Genomic DNA, 14,171 nt, shown 5'->3' on the forward strand with positions numbered 1-14,171 from the left:
GCTATATGGCAGCGGTCTGTAAATATATTCGAGTCTTAAAACAGACAATCCAGTGATCAACCGCATGAGCAAAGATCTGCGTAATTGGAAACCGATGACAGGTGTGAACCACGTCAGGGAGATTGACCATCCGTGCCAGTTAGTCGCCTTTAACAACAGGCCTGTCAAGGCTAAATACAATGCTTTTTCCTAATGCATGATATTTTCCATCCCAAAACACACTCGCGTTATATCTTATATGTGTTCATCAAGATGTTTAATACACTATCATTGTGCTTGTGGTATAAATGTTAAGTTCACTACATGCTGGCTGGCCTTACAAGCATGGCCAGTAGGTTGAGAAGTCATTGTGTACATATTGTAACGAGGTCATGTCTGGAGAAGACATTCACACAGGACATTTTAACATTTGAATTCGAAGTCATGTCTGGAGAAGACATTCACACAGGACATTTTAACAATTGAATTCTGAATTCAATAAAACACAGGCACTCATGTAATCGTAGTGCAGATTCTTTGGCTGTCGTTCGCATTCCTATTTCTTCCCCAGAGGTTGCCACCTGTGTGTTGGAACCTTCAGTGAAGACACTTCAGTCCAAGATTGGATATCAGCACTGGTGTGTGGTGGTCTTCCAAGATATTCACTCGCCAGACATTCTACACCCTGTAGGGGACTGGCTGTCAACAGAGAAACGGTCTGATTTTGTTCCGTGGTGAGGAAACTCGTTAACAGTACTCCGAGTTTGTCGTCATGGCGCAAAAACGTATACATCGTGGATTAATCTTCCCCGTGTGGTTTCCAAGAGAGGAAACGTGATGCATATTAACCTTCTGAGGTGTACACAGGGAAACGTACGGTTTCAAGCATAAAGAACCTACACTGAAGTTGCACAATATGCCTGGGCTAGAACAGTATTTTCAAACAATGATGATACAACCTCAAAGGTGAACTATTTAGTTTTTGCTGTGATCATTTTGATACAGTTAAGCAGCTTCAAATTATAACAGAACAATCCGGCTCTACAAAATAACATAAAATAATTGAAAAAAAGCTTACGCCTATAGGGAACAGCTTCTGTACAATGTGATATTGTTGTGCGTCTTGACTGCAAATTTGTTACGTTTGACAACATAATATCTGTTGTGCAGTCTCACTTAAAGAAACCCGCATCAAAGGAGTCTTGCGTTCAAATAGCAAAGAATAAATATCCAGCACAGCCTGGAATCTTAGCTTCTCTCTCTTTCCTCAATCTGGCCGTCATCAATGCAAACATCCACCAAAAGTGCACCAGGTTAGTCCAGTTATGTCCCATTTGTTGATGATTACAATGGTTTCCAAGTCTGGGGGATTTTTTGGAGGGTATCAACAGAGTATGATAAAAAGTCACTGGTGCTTTAGCCTTCTGGTAGACAGTCATCATAGTTCCAAGTACGTATCTTCCCATAGGAGTTTCTACTATAACGTCGGCAGCAAGGTAATCAAATGAACCCTCGCGTACAATGGTGGAAATGTATGCTCAGTTTCCTGTTTTCTTTGCTCGTTTCCTCGCGCAAGACATCATTGGCCTTTGAATTGCTTGACTTCTCAGTAGTATCTCTGAGAGCTGAGCCATTTTTACTGTCCTGATCTTGAAAAGCTACTATTGATTGAGGTAGATTTACCTAATGATGTCTCATTTTGACAGATATTTTTATTTTCAACAATAAAACCCCTAGAGATGTGTCATGACATGTAATATTGTCATACTGACCCTTAAGCTTGATGTCCACTATCTTCCGTTTTTGTGACACAAAATTCTCTTTAAATCTTTATGTTTGCATGTCATCACTATCGGGTTAACATCGGAGGTCAGTTTCACAAAGGCAGACAAGTCACATTAGGTAATATTTTCCTACAACTATTAAGGCTTCCATAACTGTGGAGGAAATTCGCTGTGCCAAATATAAAGTGTTTTTTTCACTTTAACAGAAGGTAGGAATCAGGAAACACGTTTTTTTGGAGAAAGTAAAGCCTCTGGTTTACAAACACTGTTGTTGCTTTGGGGGATGTTTTAGCTTGTATATTTTTTAGAGAGTACAGGATATGGTTAATAACAAACAACAGCACAGAAAAAATCTCCATTTTTCTTTACGAAAAACGTCATAATAGACAGCAGAAGATTCTTGAAAGTATAACTGTAAATTATGAACTTTTCCATTGTTAGCAAGAAAACTAGTGGTTGATAGTATGAGAAATACGTCACGGAGTACTCACAACAAGGCTACACGTGCATCCTATTTGCACATATAAACCGACCATGATAGTTCCACTGCTTGCACGACGGGCTACAGTGTTAAATCTATCTGTTTACGTGGAACGTGCAGAGTACCGCAGCTCTCTGTTTCTTACTGCACAAATACGTGACGTCATTGATCAGTGTGACGATGACGTCACAGTTGGTAGTGAACTTGATCATGACGTCACACCATTATCGTGTATATATCATATATCACGTGACGTTATTGTTGTCTATCTGCATAGATACACAGCCGCATTCAGCTCGCTCCAGCTATTTTGTCAATCTATATTTCCCCAACGATGCCAGGACAGACTGTACAGATCGCGTTTCAGCTCTACAACTTACCTCCTGGGATAGAGGCCATGGTGAGAGCCGATAGTCGGGTTAAAATCGGAGTTCTGGGTTCGATCCCCGAACTTGGCTCATGGAACATCCAGCAAATGCTGACTGCCGGGCCGTCGGACACAGAGCAAGACGTGTGGAAGGTGAAGAGTTATCTTCCCATATCGGCCACCTTCAAGTGGTCCTGGCTGGTGACAACGCATGATGCACAGGTTTTGTACTGGGATCCAGCAAGAAACAGACAGTGAGTTTTCCACACTCATGCTAGTACCAAATACCACTCTCCAGCAAACACACGTGGTTTGTTATGTGATCGGTTAGGTACAATATGTTCATATAGTAAAAGAACGTCTGTTTATTGTTATTATTTCGAAATATGTCTTCAGAATTACATGCCTAACGTAACAGGGAAAATGGGGGTCTTTGGGTGGCTTTTACGTTCTCATTCATTCTTTCCTTCCTGTCACTTTATAGCTGGTGAATATATATTTGAGTTCATCTGTTGTAGGACAAGTCTGAACTTCTACAGCGGCACCATGAAAGTCCGGTGGGGTTTCAAACACACCCAGTTCATCTCCCGCATATGCCGAGCTGACATCCGCACTCACTACCAGAGTCAGCCAGGAGAGGTGTTAGCTGTGGCGGGTTCTGAGGCCTGTATGGGGTCCTGGGACCCAAAGAAAGCTGTCCGAGCCAGAGAATACCCGTCGAAGTCTGGATACTGGGTTGCCCACACTGTCCTGGATTGTTCTGTCAACTACCATTGGAAGTGGGTTGTACTGGATGAGGAGACTGGAGCTGTCAAACGCTGGGAGGAACGCTGGAACCGCCATCTGAAGACCAACTGTGAGGATCTGGTGATGGACGCCAGATGGAACTGCGAGTCCTTCATCCAACACCGGACCCCTGTGTCGCGGTACAGAGACGTGGACATGACCAAAGTGAACATCCCCAACTACAATCTGATGACGAGTAATGGTGCTCAGGATGTCGCAGCGAAATGGATCGCAAATGCTCAACTGGAGAACAAATACTTTGCAGGTTAGTGACACTATGCTTCTTCGGGTTTCTGTAGTAGCAAATTTTATTCGAAGTAGATCAACATATGGTTCAAGTCTGCTAACTGCCATTTAAATACCAGATCATTCAAAATTAAGGGATTCGGCTGATTGCGAACCCGAACTTTATACATTAATAAGGAACACTTTGTCGTAACTCTTTGCCTTACTTTTCTTCAGTTACCGAGCGAGAAGAGGCCGCCATGCTCAAGCCGGCTCAAACACCTTCAAGCCAAGAAACAAAGAAATCAACATTATGCTCTCTGTTCAGTCGACTTCCGGCCCTGGTTCCATTCGTGGGCTTTGTGATGATCGGGGTAACAGAGTGGGCTGCAAGTATGATATAGGGTGAAGGGGCGAGGGTGTGGGGTGAGGTGACGGGCTGGCCTACTGGGGTAAAGATGATGATCCGTGCACCCATTCCGCCCAGGAGAACAGACTTTCAAGAGTGATCCCATTGCGAAATGGGAAACAGTTGGCGAACTTAATAACATTAATTATGGCGTAAGTGATCCCACAACCAAATGGGGAACAGTTGGTGGACTTATTCATATTATTTATCATATCAGTGGTTGTGATTAATGTTCATTGTGAAACTTCATGTAAAAAGAATAACGATAACAAAAACGGAAACATGAAAAACAGCGGATCTTTTTTGTGTGAACAAAAATATATAATCCAAACAACAATTTACCAGATGATATAAAGGTAAAGATATTAACAAAATATAATGGTTAATTTTCATGTTTACTTATTGATGCGGATAGAGAAAAACACAAAAATACTAATCATTATCTATTCCTAGTCATAACATAATTTGAGGAGTGGTGATTGCAAAAATGTGTTGCATCAATAAACTGTACAAACTCATAAAGAAAACATTGTGAAAATAATGTTGTATCTCTGAGCTACATGTCATTGTCGCGTTTACATTTTGAAATAAAACCTGTCATTTGTAAATACTATATCATACATATTTATATCAATACGTTGTATTAACAGAGAATAAATAACAAAATATTGATATACCTTTGAGCTGTCATTGTTTACGTTTTCTGTTGGTAATATAATCTATTTCAAAATAAATACTTTATAACTGTTTCTTTATGTGTTCCTCGTCTTGTCTCGTTATCAGTACACTGGCTATGTTCGGTGTTGAAATGAAATTTGAGACAGTGACTGTTTAAATGTCTCGTTTCTCTTGACTCCCATACTTATACAATTTCCCCGCTCCTTGTATGTTTTTGCATATATTGCACTGTTCAGGGACTTGTAGGCTTGAGGTTCGTCTTGCATCAGCTTACTACCGTTTGCACATATGTGTTATGCGCCAGACGGCATATTCGACATGAGCAACTTCGTGCATCCTGTCTCCCCACAACATGGCGCGCAATAGGGCGTGACCAATAGAAGCCATGTGCTACCACAGGGGTCAGTAATTGATTACAGCGGTGGGTCCACCGTCTTTTGTTTGTTGTTTATTGCTGGACTAATGTACTGAAGGTAACGTGATGAGGTATCCCAGTAGTTGAAATGTTTCCATGCTTGTCAAAGGCCCGGCGCGTTTAGTGGTTAAACCATTCCTTCAGCACGCCAAAGATCTGGGTTCGATTCTTCACATGGGTACAATGTGTACAGCCCATTTCTGGCGACCCTGCTATGATATGGCTGGAATATTGCTAAAAGTGGCGTTAAACTAAATTCATTCACTTTCTTTCTTTCATGTTTATACTTTCATTTTTTCATTGCGTATGCATACAGTTTCTATATTGTAATCCTCAAGACATTGTTACGAGAAGGGGCAGTCATTTCTATGTGAGTGTATGATATGTTCTTGATGGAACACGCTCACTGCCGCCAAAACAATGCCGGTGGAATTTCCAAACGTCAGCTCATTGACTAGGCTCATCTGGGGCTTGGACGGGTAAGCCGAACGGGTGGGTAATAAGGTGGACCCGGATACCCGTCTCATTACCCGAGCCCGCTATGATCATCAGTAGACGAAACAATGGAACATGTTATTCTTTCATGATTAATAGGTTGTGGGGTTTTCTGGGGGGGTGTTTTTTGTTGTTGTTGTTGTTGAAGAAATGGACATAATTACAGTCGCCTCTATCAGGGAGACTATATTGAGAAGGAGAAGAAACTCCCCGAAAAGCCGCTGAACGTATGTCTAGTGTAGCTAATATGGCGCCAGAGTAGTATTTAAGATTGAGCCCTGTATATTTTCATCAGCTGATTAAATTCGCTGAGAGTTGTAACAACTGGAATCCTACATGTAGAAGATAAGTTAACTATTTTGTCACTTCAGTTTAAGTCAAATAATTGGTATTAGTGTCAGTATTAGGACGGTAGATTTGTAGTAAAGTTTCATGTTAAACCTTACTGGCTTCCATTCTCGATTCACCGCACAGATGGAGTAAATTGTGCGTATAAAATCTTCTTTCACACTTTCGATAATTTTTAGAAGGGAAAAATGCCTTTAGATGAAATGTATTTGCAAGTAACTGTGACAGTTTTGTGAATTGTTAGGGTGTGTTTGAGGTGTGTGAAAAATATGACATATCACCGATCTGTTCTGATCCGCCTCTGAAATGGTACACGCCGTTGTTTGAGTGTTTCTAGTTGTTTCCTCAAAAACATCTTTCACATACACCTTTAATTCTTATGAGGGGAATATACTATCAGGTGAAATGTGTTTGCAAGTAATACTGATAGTTTCAAAATCTAAAAAAGAATGTTAGGGTGTATTTAGGGTGTGTGAAAAATATGATATATCGCCTGACACCACCTACATTGCCTTTATGTTATCTTTATGTTTGCAAGTCATCACTGTCGTGTTGACTTCGGAGTTCAAGGTCACAAAGGTAGACAGCTCACATTGGTAGTATTTTCTTACAACTATCAAGGCTTCCATAACTGTTGAAGAAATTCATTATGCCAAATATAAAGTGGTTGTCTTCACTTTAACAGATGGAAGAAATTTGGAAAAAGCAGTTTTTGGCGAAAGTAACGTCTCTGGTACATAAACGCTGTTGTTGTTTTGGGGGATGTTTTAGCTTATATACTTTTCAGAAAGTACAGGATATGGTTAATAAAAAACAACAACAACACAGAAAAAAAATCTCCAATTTACTCTTAACGAAAAGTGTCATAATGGACGGCAAAACTATAAATGATGAACGTTTTGAGTGTTACCAATAAAATTAGTGGTTGATAGTGTGACAAATAATCTACACAACGGATTACACACAACAGGGCTACACATGCATCCTGTTTGCATATATTTTTCACGGTAGAATCGACCATGATAGTTCCACTGCTTGCACGACAAGCTACGGTGTTAAATCTATCTGTTTACGTGGGACGTGCAGTATACCGCAGCTCTCTCTTTCTTACTGCACAAATACTAGTACGTAAGGTCATTCGTCAATGTGACGATGACGTCACAGTTGGTAGTGAACTTGATCATGACGTCACACCATTATCGTATCACGTGACGTTATTGTTGTCTATCTGCATAGATACACAGCCGCATTTAGCTCGCTCTCGCAATTTTGTCAATTTATATTTCCCCCACGATGCCAGGACAGACTGTACAGGTGGTGTTTCAGCTCTACAACTTACCTCCTGGGATAGAGGCCATGATGAGAGCCGATAGTCAGGTTAAAATCGGAGTTCTGGGTTCGATCCCCGAACTTGGCTCATGGAACATCCAGCAAATGCTGACTGCCGGGCCGTCGAAGATAGAGCAAGACGTGTGGAAGGTGAAGAGTTATCTTCCCATATCGGCCACCTTCAAGTGGTCCTGGCTGGTGACAACGCATGATGCACAGGTTTTGTACTGGGATCCAGCAAGAAACAGACAGTGAGTTTTCCACACTCAAGCTAGTCCCAAATACCACCCTTCAGCAAACACACGTGGTTTGTTATGTGATTGGTTAGGTACAATATGTTCATATAGTAAAAGAATGTCTGTTATTATTTCAACATACGTCACCATAGGTATAAAGAGATTTACATGCCTAACGTAAGTGGGAAACTGGGGATGTTTGGGCGGCTATTGCGTTCTCATTTATTCTTTTCTTCCTGTCACTTTATAGCTGGTGTATATATGAGTTCATCTGTTGTAGGACAAGTCTGAACTTCTACAGCGGCACCATGAAAGTCCGGTGGGGTTTCAAACACACCCAGTTCATCTCCCGCATATGCCGAGCTGACATCCGCACTCACTACCAGAGTCAGCCAGGAGAGGTGTTAGCTGTGGCGGGTTCTGAGGCCTGTATGGGGTCCTGGGACCCAAAGAAAGCTGTCCGAGCCAGAGAATACCCGTCGAAGTCTGGATACTGGGTTGCCCACACTGTCCTGGATTGTTCTGTCAACTACCATTGGAAGTGGGTTGTACTGGATGAGGAGACTGGAGCTGTCAAACGCTGGGAGGAACGCTGGAACCGCCATCTGAAGACCAACTGTGAGGATCTGGTGATGGACGCCAGATGGAACTGCAAGTCCTTCATCCAACACCGGACCCCTGTGTCGCGGTACAGAGACGTGGACATGACCAAAGTGAACATCCCCAACTACAATCTGATGACGAGTAATGGTGCTCAGGATGTAGCAGCGAAATGGATCGCAAATGCTCAACTGGAGAACAAATACTTTGCAGGTTAGTGACATTCTTCTTCGGTTTTCTGTAGTAGCAAATTTTATTGGAAGTAGATCAACATATGGTTCAAGTCTGCTAACTGCCATTTAAATACCAGATCATTCAAAATTGAGGGATTCGGCTGATTGCGAACCCCAACTTTATACATTAATAAGGAACACCACACGCATGTCGTAACTCTTTGCCTTACTTTTCTTCAGTTACCGAGCGAGAAGAGGCTGTCATGCTCAAGCCGGCTCAAACACCTTCATGCCAAGAAACAAAGAAATCAACATTATGCTCTCTGTTCAGTCGACTTCCGGCCCTGGTTCCATTCGTGGGCTTTGTGATGATCGGGGTAACAGAGTGGGCTGCAAGTATGATATAGGGTGAAGGGGCGAGGGTGTGGGGTGAGGTGACGGGCTGGCCTACTGGGGTAAAGATGATGATCCGTGCACCCATTCCGCCCAGGAGAACAGACTTTCAAGAGTGATCCCATTGCGAAATGGGAAACAGTTGGCGATCTTAATAACATTAATTATGGCGTAAGTGATCCCACAGCCAAATGGGGAACAGTTGGTGGACTTATTCATATTATTTATCATGTCAGTGGTTGTCATTAATGTTCATTGTGAAACTTCATGTAAAAACAATAACGGTATCAAAAACGGAAACATGAAAAAACAGCGTGTGTGTGTTTTTATTTTTTTTTTGTGTGTGTTTTGTTTGTTTGTTTGTTTTTGTATAAACAAAAGTATGTAATCCAAACAACAATTTACCAGAGGACATAAAGGTAAAGATATTAACAAAATATAATGGTTAATTTTCATGTTTACTTATTGATGCGAAGAGTGAAAAGCACAAAAATACTAATCTACTAATCATTATCTATTCCTAGTCATAGCATAATTTTTGGGGTGGTGATTGCAAAAATGTGTTGCATTGATAAATTTACGAACTCATAAAGAAAACAATGTGAGAATAATTTTGTATCTCTGAGCTACATGTCATTGTCGCGTTTACATTTTGAAATGAAACCTGTCATTTGTAAATACTATATCGTATATATTTATATCGATAAGTTGTATTAACAGAGAAACAATAAGAAAATATTGATATACCTTTGCGCTGTCATTGTTTACGTTTTCTGTTGGTAATAAAATCTATTTCAAAATAAATACTTTATAACTGTTTCTTTATGTGTTCCTCGTCTTGTCTCGTTATCAGTACACTGGCTATGTTCGGTGTTGAAATGAAATTTGAGACAGTGACTGTTTAAATGTCTCGTTTCTCTTGACTCCCATACTTATACAATTTCCCCGCTCCTTGTATGTTTTTGCATATATTGCACTGTTCAGGGACTTGTAGGCTTGAGGTTCGTCTTGCATCGGCTTACTACCGTTTGCACATATGTGTTATGCGCCAGACGGCATATTCGACATGAGCAACTTCGTGCATCCTGTCTCCCCACAACATGGCGCGCAATAGGGCGTGACCAATAGAAGCCATGTGCTACCACAGGGGTCAGTAATTGATTACAGCGGTGGGTCCACCGTCTTTTGTTTGTTGTTTATTTCTGGACTAATGTACTGAAGGTAACGTGATGGGGTATCCCAGTAGTTGAAATGTTTCCATGCTTGTCAAAGGCCCGGCGCGTTTAGTGGTTAAACCATTCCTTCAGCACGCCAAAGATCTGGGTTCGATTCTTCACATGGGTACAATGTGTGAAGCCATTTCTGGCGACCCTGCTATGATATGGCTGGAATATTCCTAAAAGTGGCGTTAAACTAAATTCACTCACTTTCTTTCTTTCATGTTTATACTTTCATTTTTTCATTGCGTATGCATACAGTTTCTATATTGTAATCCTCAAGACATTGTTACGAGAAGGGGCAGTCATTTCTATGTGAGTGTATGATATGTTCTTGATGGAACACGTTCACTGCCGCCAAAACAATGCCGGTGGAATTTCCAAACGTCAGCTCATTGACTAGGCTCATCTGGGGCTTGGACGGGTAAGCCGAACGGGTGGGTAATAAGGTGGACCCGGATACCCGTCTCATTACCCGAGCCCGTTAAGATCATCAGTAGACGAAACAATGGAATATGTTATTCTTTCATGATTAATAGGTTGTGGGGTTTTTTTTTTGTTTTTTTGTTTTGTTGTTGTTGTTGAAGAAATGGACATAATTACAGTCGCCTCTATCAGGGAGACTATATTGAGAAGGAGAAGAAACTCCCCGAAAAGCCGCTGAACGTATGTCTAGTGTAGCTAATATGGCGCCAGAGTAGTATTTAAGATTGAGCCCTGTATATTTTCATCAGCTGATTAAATTCGCTGAGAGTTGTAACAACTGGAATCCTACATGTAGAAGATAAGTTAACTATTTTGTCACTTCAGTTTAAGTCAAATAATTGGTATTAGTGTCAGTATTAGGACGGTAGATTTGTAGTAAAGTTTCATGTTAAACCTTACTGGCTTCCATTCTCGATTCACCGCACAGATGGAGTAAATTGTGCGTATAAAATCTTCTTTCACACTTTCGATAATTTTTAGAAGGGAAAAATGCCTTTAGATGAAATGTATTTGCAAGTAACTGTGACAGTTTTGTGAATTGTTAGGGTGTGTTTGAGGTGTGTGAAAAATATGACATATCACCGATCTGTTCTGATCCGCCTCTGAAATGGTACACGCCGTTGTTTGAGTGTTTCTAGTTATTTCCTCAAAACATCTTTCACATACACCTTTAATTCTTATGAGGGGAATATACTATCAGGTGAAATGTGTTTGCAAGTAATACTGATAGTTTCAAAATCTAAAAAAGAATGTTAGGGTGTATTTAGGGTGTGTGAAAAATATGATATATCGCCTGACACCACCTACATTGCCTTTATGTTATCTTTATGTTTGCAAGTCATCACTGTCGTGTTGACTTCGGAGTTCAAGGTCACAAAGGTAGACAGCTCACATTGGTAGTATTTTCTTACAACTATCAAGGCTTCCATAACTGTTGAAGAAATTCATTATGCCAAATATAAAGTGGTTGTCTTCACTTTAACAGATGGAAGAAATTTGGAAAAAGCAGTTTTTGGCGAAAGTAACGTCTCTGGTACATAAACGCTGTTGTTGTTTTGAGGGGTGTTTTAGCTTATATACTTTTCAGAAAGTACAGGATATGGTTAATAAAAAACAACAACACAGAAAAAAAATCTCCAATTTACTCTTAACGAAAAGTGTCATAATGGACGGCAAAACTATAAATGATGAACTTTTTGAGTGTTACCAATAAAATTAGTGGTTGATAGTGTGACAAATAATCTACACCACGGATTACACACAACAGGGCTACACATGCATCCTGTTTGCATATATTTTTCACGGTAGAATCGACCATGATAGTTCCACTGCTTGCACGACAAGCTACAGTGTTAAATCTATCTGTCTACGTGGGACGTGCAGTATACCGCAGCTCTCTCTTTCTTACTGCACAAATACTAGTACGTAAGGTCATTCGTCAATGTGACGATGACGTCACAGTTGGTAGTGAACTTGATCATGACGTCACATCATTATCGTATCACGTGACGTTATTGTTGTCTATCTGCATAGATACACAGCCGCATTTAGCTCGCTCTCGCAATTTTGTCAATTTATATTTCCCCCACGATGCCAGGACAGACTGTACAGGTGGTGTTTCAGCTCTACAACTTACCTCCTGGGATAGAGGCCATGGTGAGAGCCGATAGTCGGGTTAAAATCGGAGTTCTGGGTTCGATCCCCGAACTTGGCTCATGGAACATCCAGCAAATGCTGACTGCCGGGCCGTCGGAGATAGAGCAAGACTTGTGGAAGGTGAAGAGTTATCTTCCCATATCGGCCACCTTCAAGTGGTCCTGGCTGGTGACAACGCATGATGCACAGGTTTTGTACTGGGATCCAGCAAGAAACAGACAGTGAGTTTTCCACACTCAAGCTAGTCCCAAATACCACCCTTCAGCAAACACACATGGTTTGTTATGTGATCGGTTAGGTACAATATGTTCATATAGTAAAAGAATGTCTGTTATTATTTCAACATACGTCACCATAGGTATAAAGAGATTTACATGCCTAACGTAAGTGGGAAGCTGGGGATGTTTGGGCGGCTATTGCGTTCTCATTCATTCTTTTCTTCCTGTCACTTTATAGCTGGTGTATATATGAGTTCATCTGTTGTAGGACAAGTCTGAACTTCTACAGCGGCACCATGAAAGTCCGGTGGGGTTTCAAACACACCCAGTTCATCTCCCGCATATGCCGAGCTGACATCCGCACTCACTACCAGAGTCAGCCAGGAGAGGTGTTAGCTGTGGCGGGTTCTGAGGCCTGTATGGGGTCCTGGGACCCAAAGAAAGCTGTCCGAGCCAGAGAATACCCGTCGAAGTCTGGATACTGGGTTGCCCACACTGTCCTGGATTGTTCTGTCAACTACCATTGGAAGTGGGTTGTACTGGATGAGGAGACTGGAGCTGTCAGACGCTGGGAGGAACGCTGGAACCGCCATCTGAAGACCAACTGTGAGGATCTGGTGATGGACGCCAGATGGAACTGCGAGTCCTTCATCCAACACCGGACCCCTGTGTCGCGGTACAGAGACGTGGACATGACCAAAGTGAACATCCCCAACTACAATCTGATGACGAGTAATGGTGCTCAGGATGTCGCAGCGAAATGGATCGCAAATGCTCAACTGGAGAACAAATACTTTGCAGGTTAGTGACATTCTTCTTCGGGTTTCTGTAGTAGCAAATTTTATTCGAAGTAGATCAACATATGGTTCAAGTCTGCTAACTGCCATTTAAATACCAGATCATTCAAAATTAAGAGATTCGGCTGATTGCGTACCCCAACTTTATACATTAATAAGGAACACCACACGCATGTCGTAACTCTTTGCCTTACTTTTCTTCAGTTACCGAGCGAGAAGAGGCTGCCATGCTCAAGCCGGCTCAAACACCTTCATGCCAAGAAACAAAGAAATCAACATTATGCTCTCTGTTCAGTCGACTTCCGGCCCTGGTTCCATTCGTGGGCTTTGTGATGATCGGGGTAACAGAGTGGGCTGCAAGTATGATATAGGGTGAAGGGGCGAGGGTGTGGGGTGAGGTGACGGGCTGGCCTACTGGGGTAAAGATGATGATCCGTGCACCCATTCCGCCCAGGAGAACAGACTTTCAAGAGTGATCCCATTGCGAAATGGGAAACAGTTGGCGATCTTAATAACATTAATTATGGCATCAGTGATCCCACAACCAAATGGGGAACAGTTGGTGGACTTATTCATATTATGTATCATATCAGTGGTTGTGATTAATGTTCATTGTGAAACTTCATGTAAAAAAAATAACGATAACAAAAACGGAAACATGAAAAACAGCGCGTTTTTTTGTGTGTTTTTTTTTTGTTTTGTTTGTTTGTTTGTTTTTGTATAAACAAAAGTATCTAATCCAAACAACAATTTACCAGAGGACATAAAGGTAAAGATATTAACAAAACATAATGGTTAATTTTCATGTTTACTTATTGATGCGAAGAGTGAAAAGCACAAAAATACTAATCATTATCTATTCCTACTCAGCATAATTTGTGGAGTGGTGATTGCAAGAAAGTGTTGCATTGATAAATTGCACGAACTCATGAAGAAAACAATGTGAGAATAATTTTGTATCTCTGAGCTACATGTCATTGTCGCGTTTACATTTTGAAATGAAACCTGTCATTTGTAAATACTATATCGTATATATTTATATCGATAAGTTGTATTAACAGAGAAACAATAAGAAAATATTGATATACCTTTGAGCTGT

General features: G+C 41.2%; 3 protein-coding genes across 3 annotated transcripts; all 3 read left to right on the top strand.

The window, feature by feature from the left end:
* The first annotated feature begins 2,578 nt into the window (after positions 1-2,578).
* LOC137287614 (uncharacterized) lies at positions 2,579-4,026 on the top strand. Its single transcript, XM_067819995.1, has 3 exons — positions 2,579-2,865; positions 3,130-3,662; positions 3,860-4,026. Exons 1-3 carry the CDS (start codon positions 2,579-2,581, stop codon positions 4,024-4,026), a joined length of 987 nt encoding a protein of 328 aa, XP_067676096.1.
* Positions 4,027-7,260: 3,234 nt separating this feature from the next.
* On the top strand, positions 7,261-8,712 carry LOC137287615 (uncharacterized). The gene is made up of 3 exons (XM_067819996.1): positions 7,261-7,547; positions 7,813-8,345; positions 8,546-8,712. Exons 1-3 carry the CDS (start codon positions 7,261-7,263, stop codon positions 8,710-8,712), a joined length of 987 nt encoding a protein of 328 aa, XP_067676097.1.
* A 3,279-nt stretch (positions 8,713-11,991) lies between these two features.
* On the top strand, positions 11,992-13,443 carry LOC137287616 (uncharacterized). Its single transcript, XM_067819997.1, has 3 exons — positions 11,992-12,278; positions 12,544-13,076; positions 13,277-13,443. The coding sequence occupies exons 1-3, from the start codon at positions 11,992-11,994 to the stop codon at positions 13,441-13,443; spliced, it is 987 nt and encodes a 328-aa protein (XP_067676098.1).
* Positions 13,444-14,171: the final 728 nt, after the last annotated feature.

Source organism: Haliotis asinina, chromosome 6 (genome assembly GCF_037392515.1).
Source record: "Haliotis asinina isolate JCU_RB_2024 chromosome 6, JCU_Hal_asi_v2, whole genome shotgun sequence".
Classification (NCBI taxonomy): Eukaryota; Metazoa; Mollusca; class Gastropoda; order Lepetellida; family Haliotidae; genus Haliotis; species Haliotis asinina.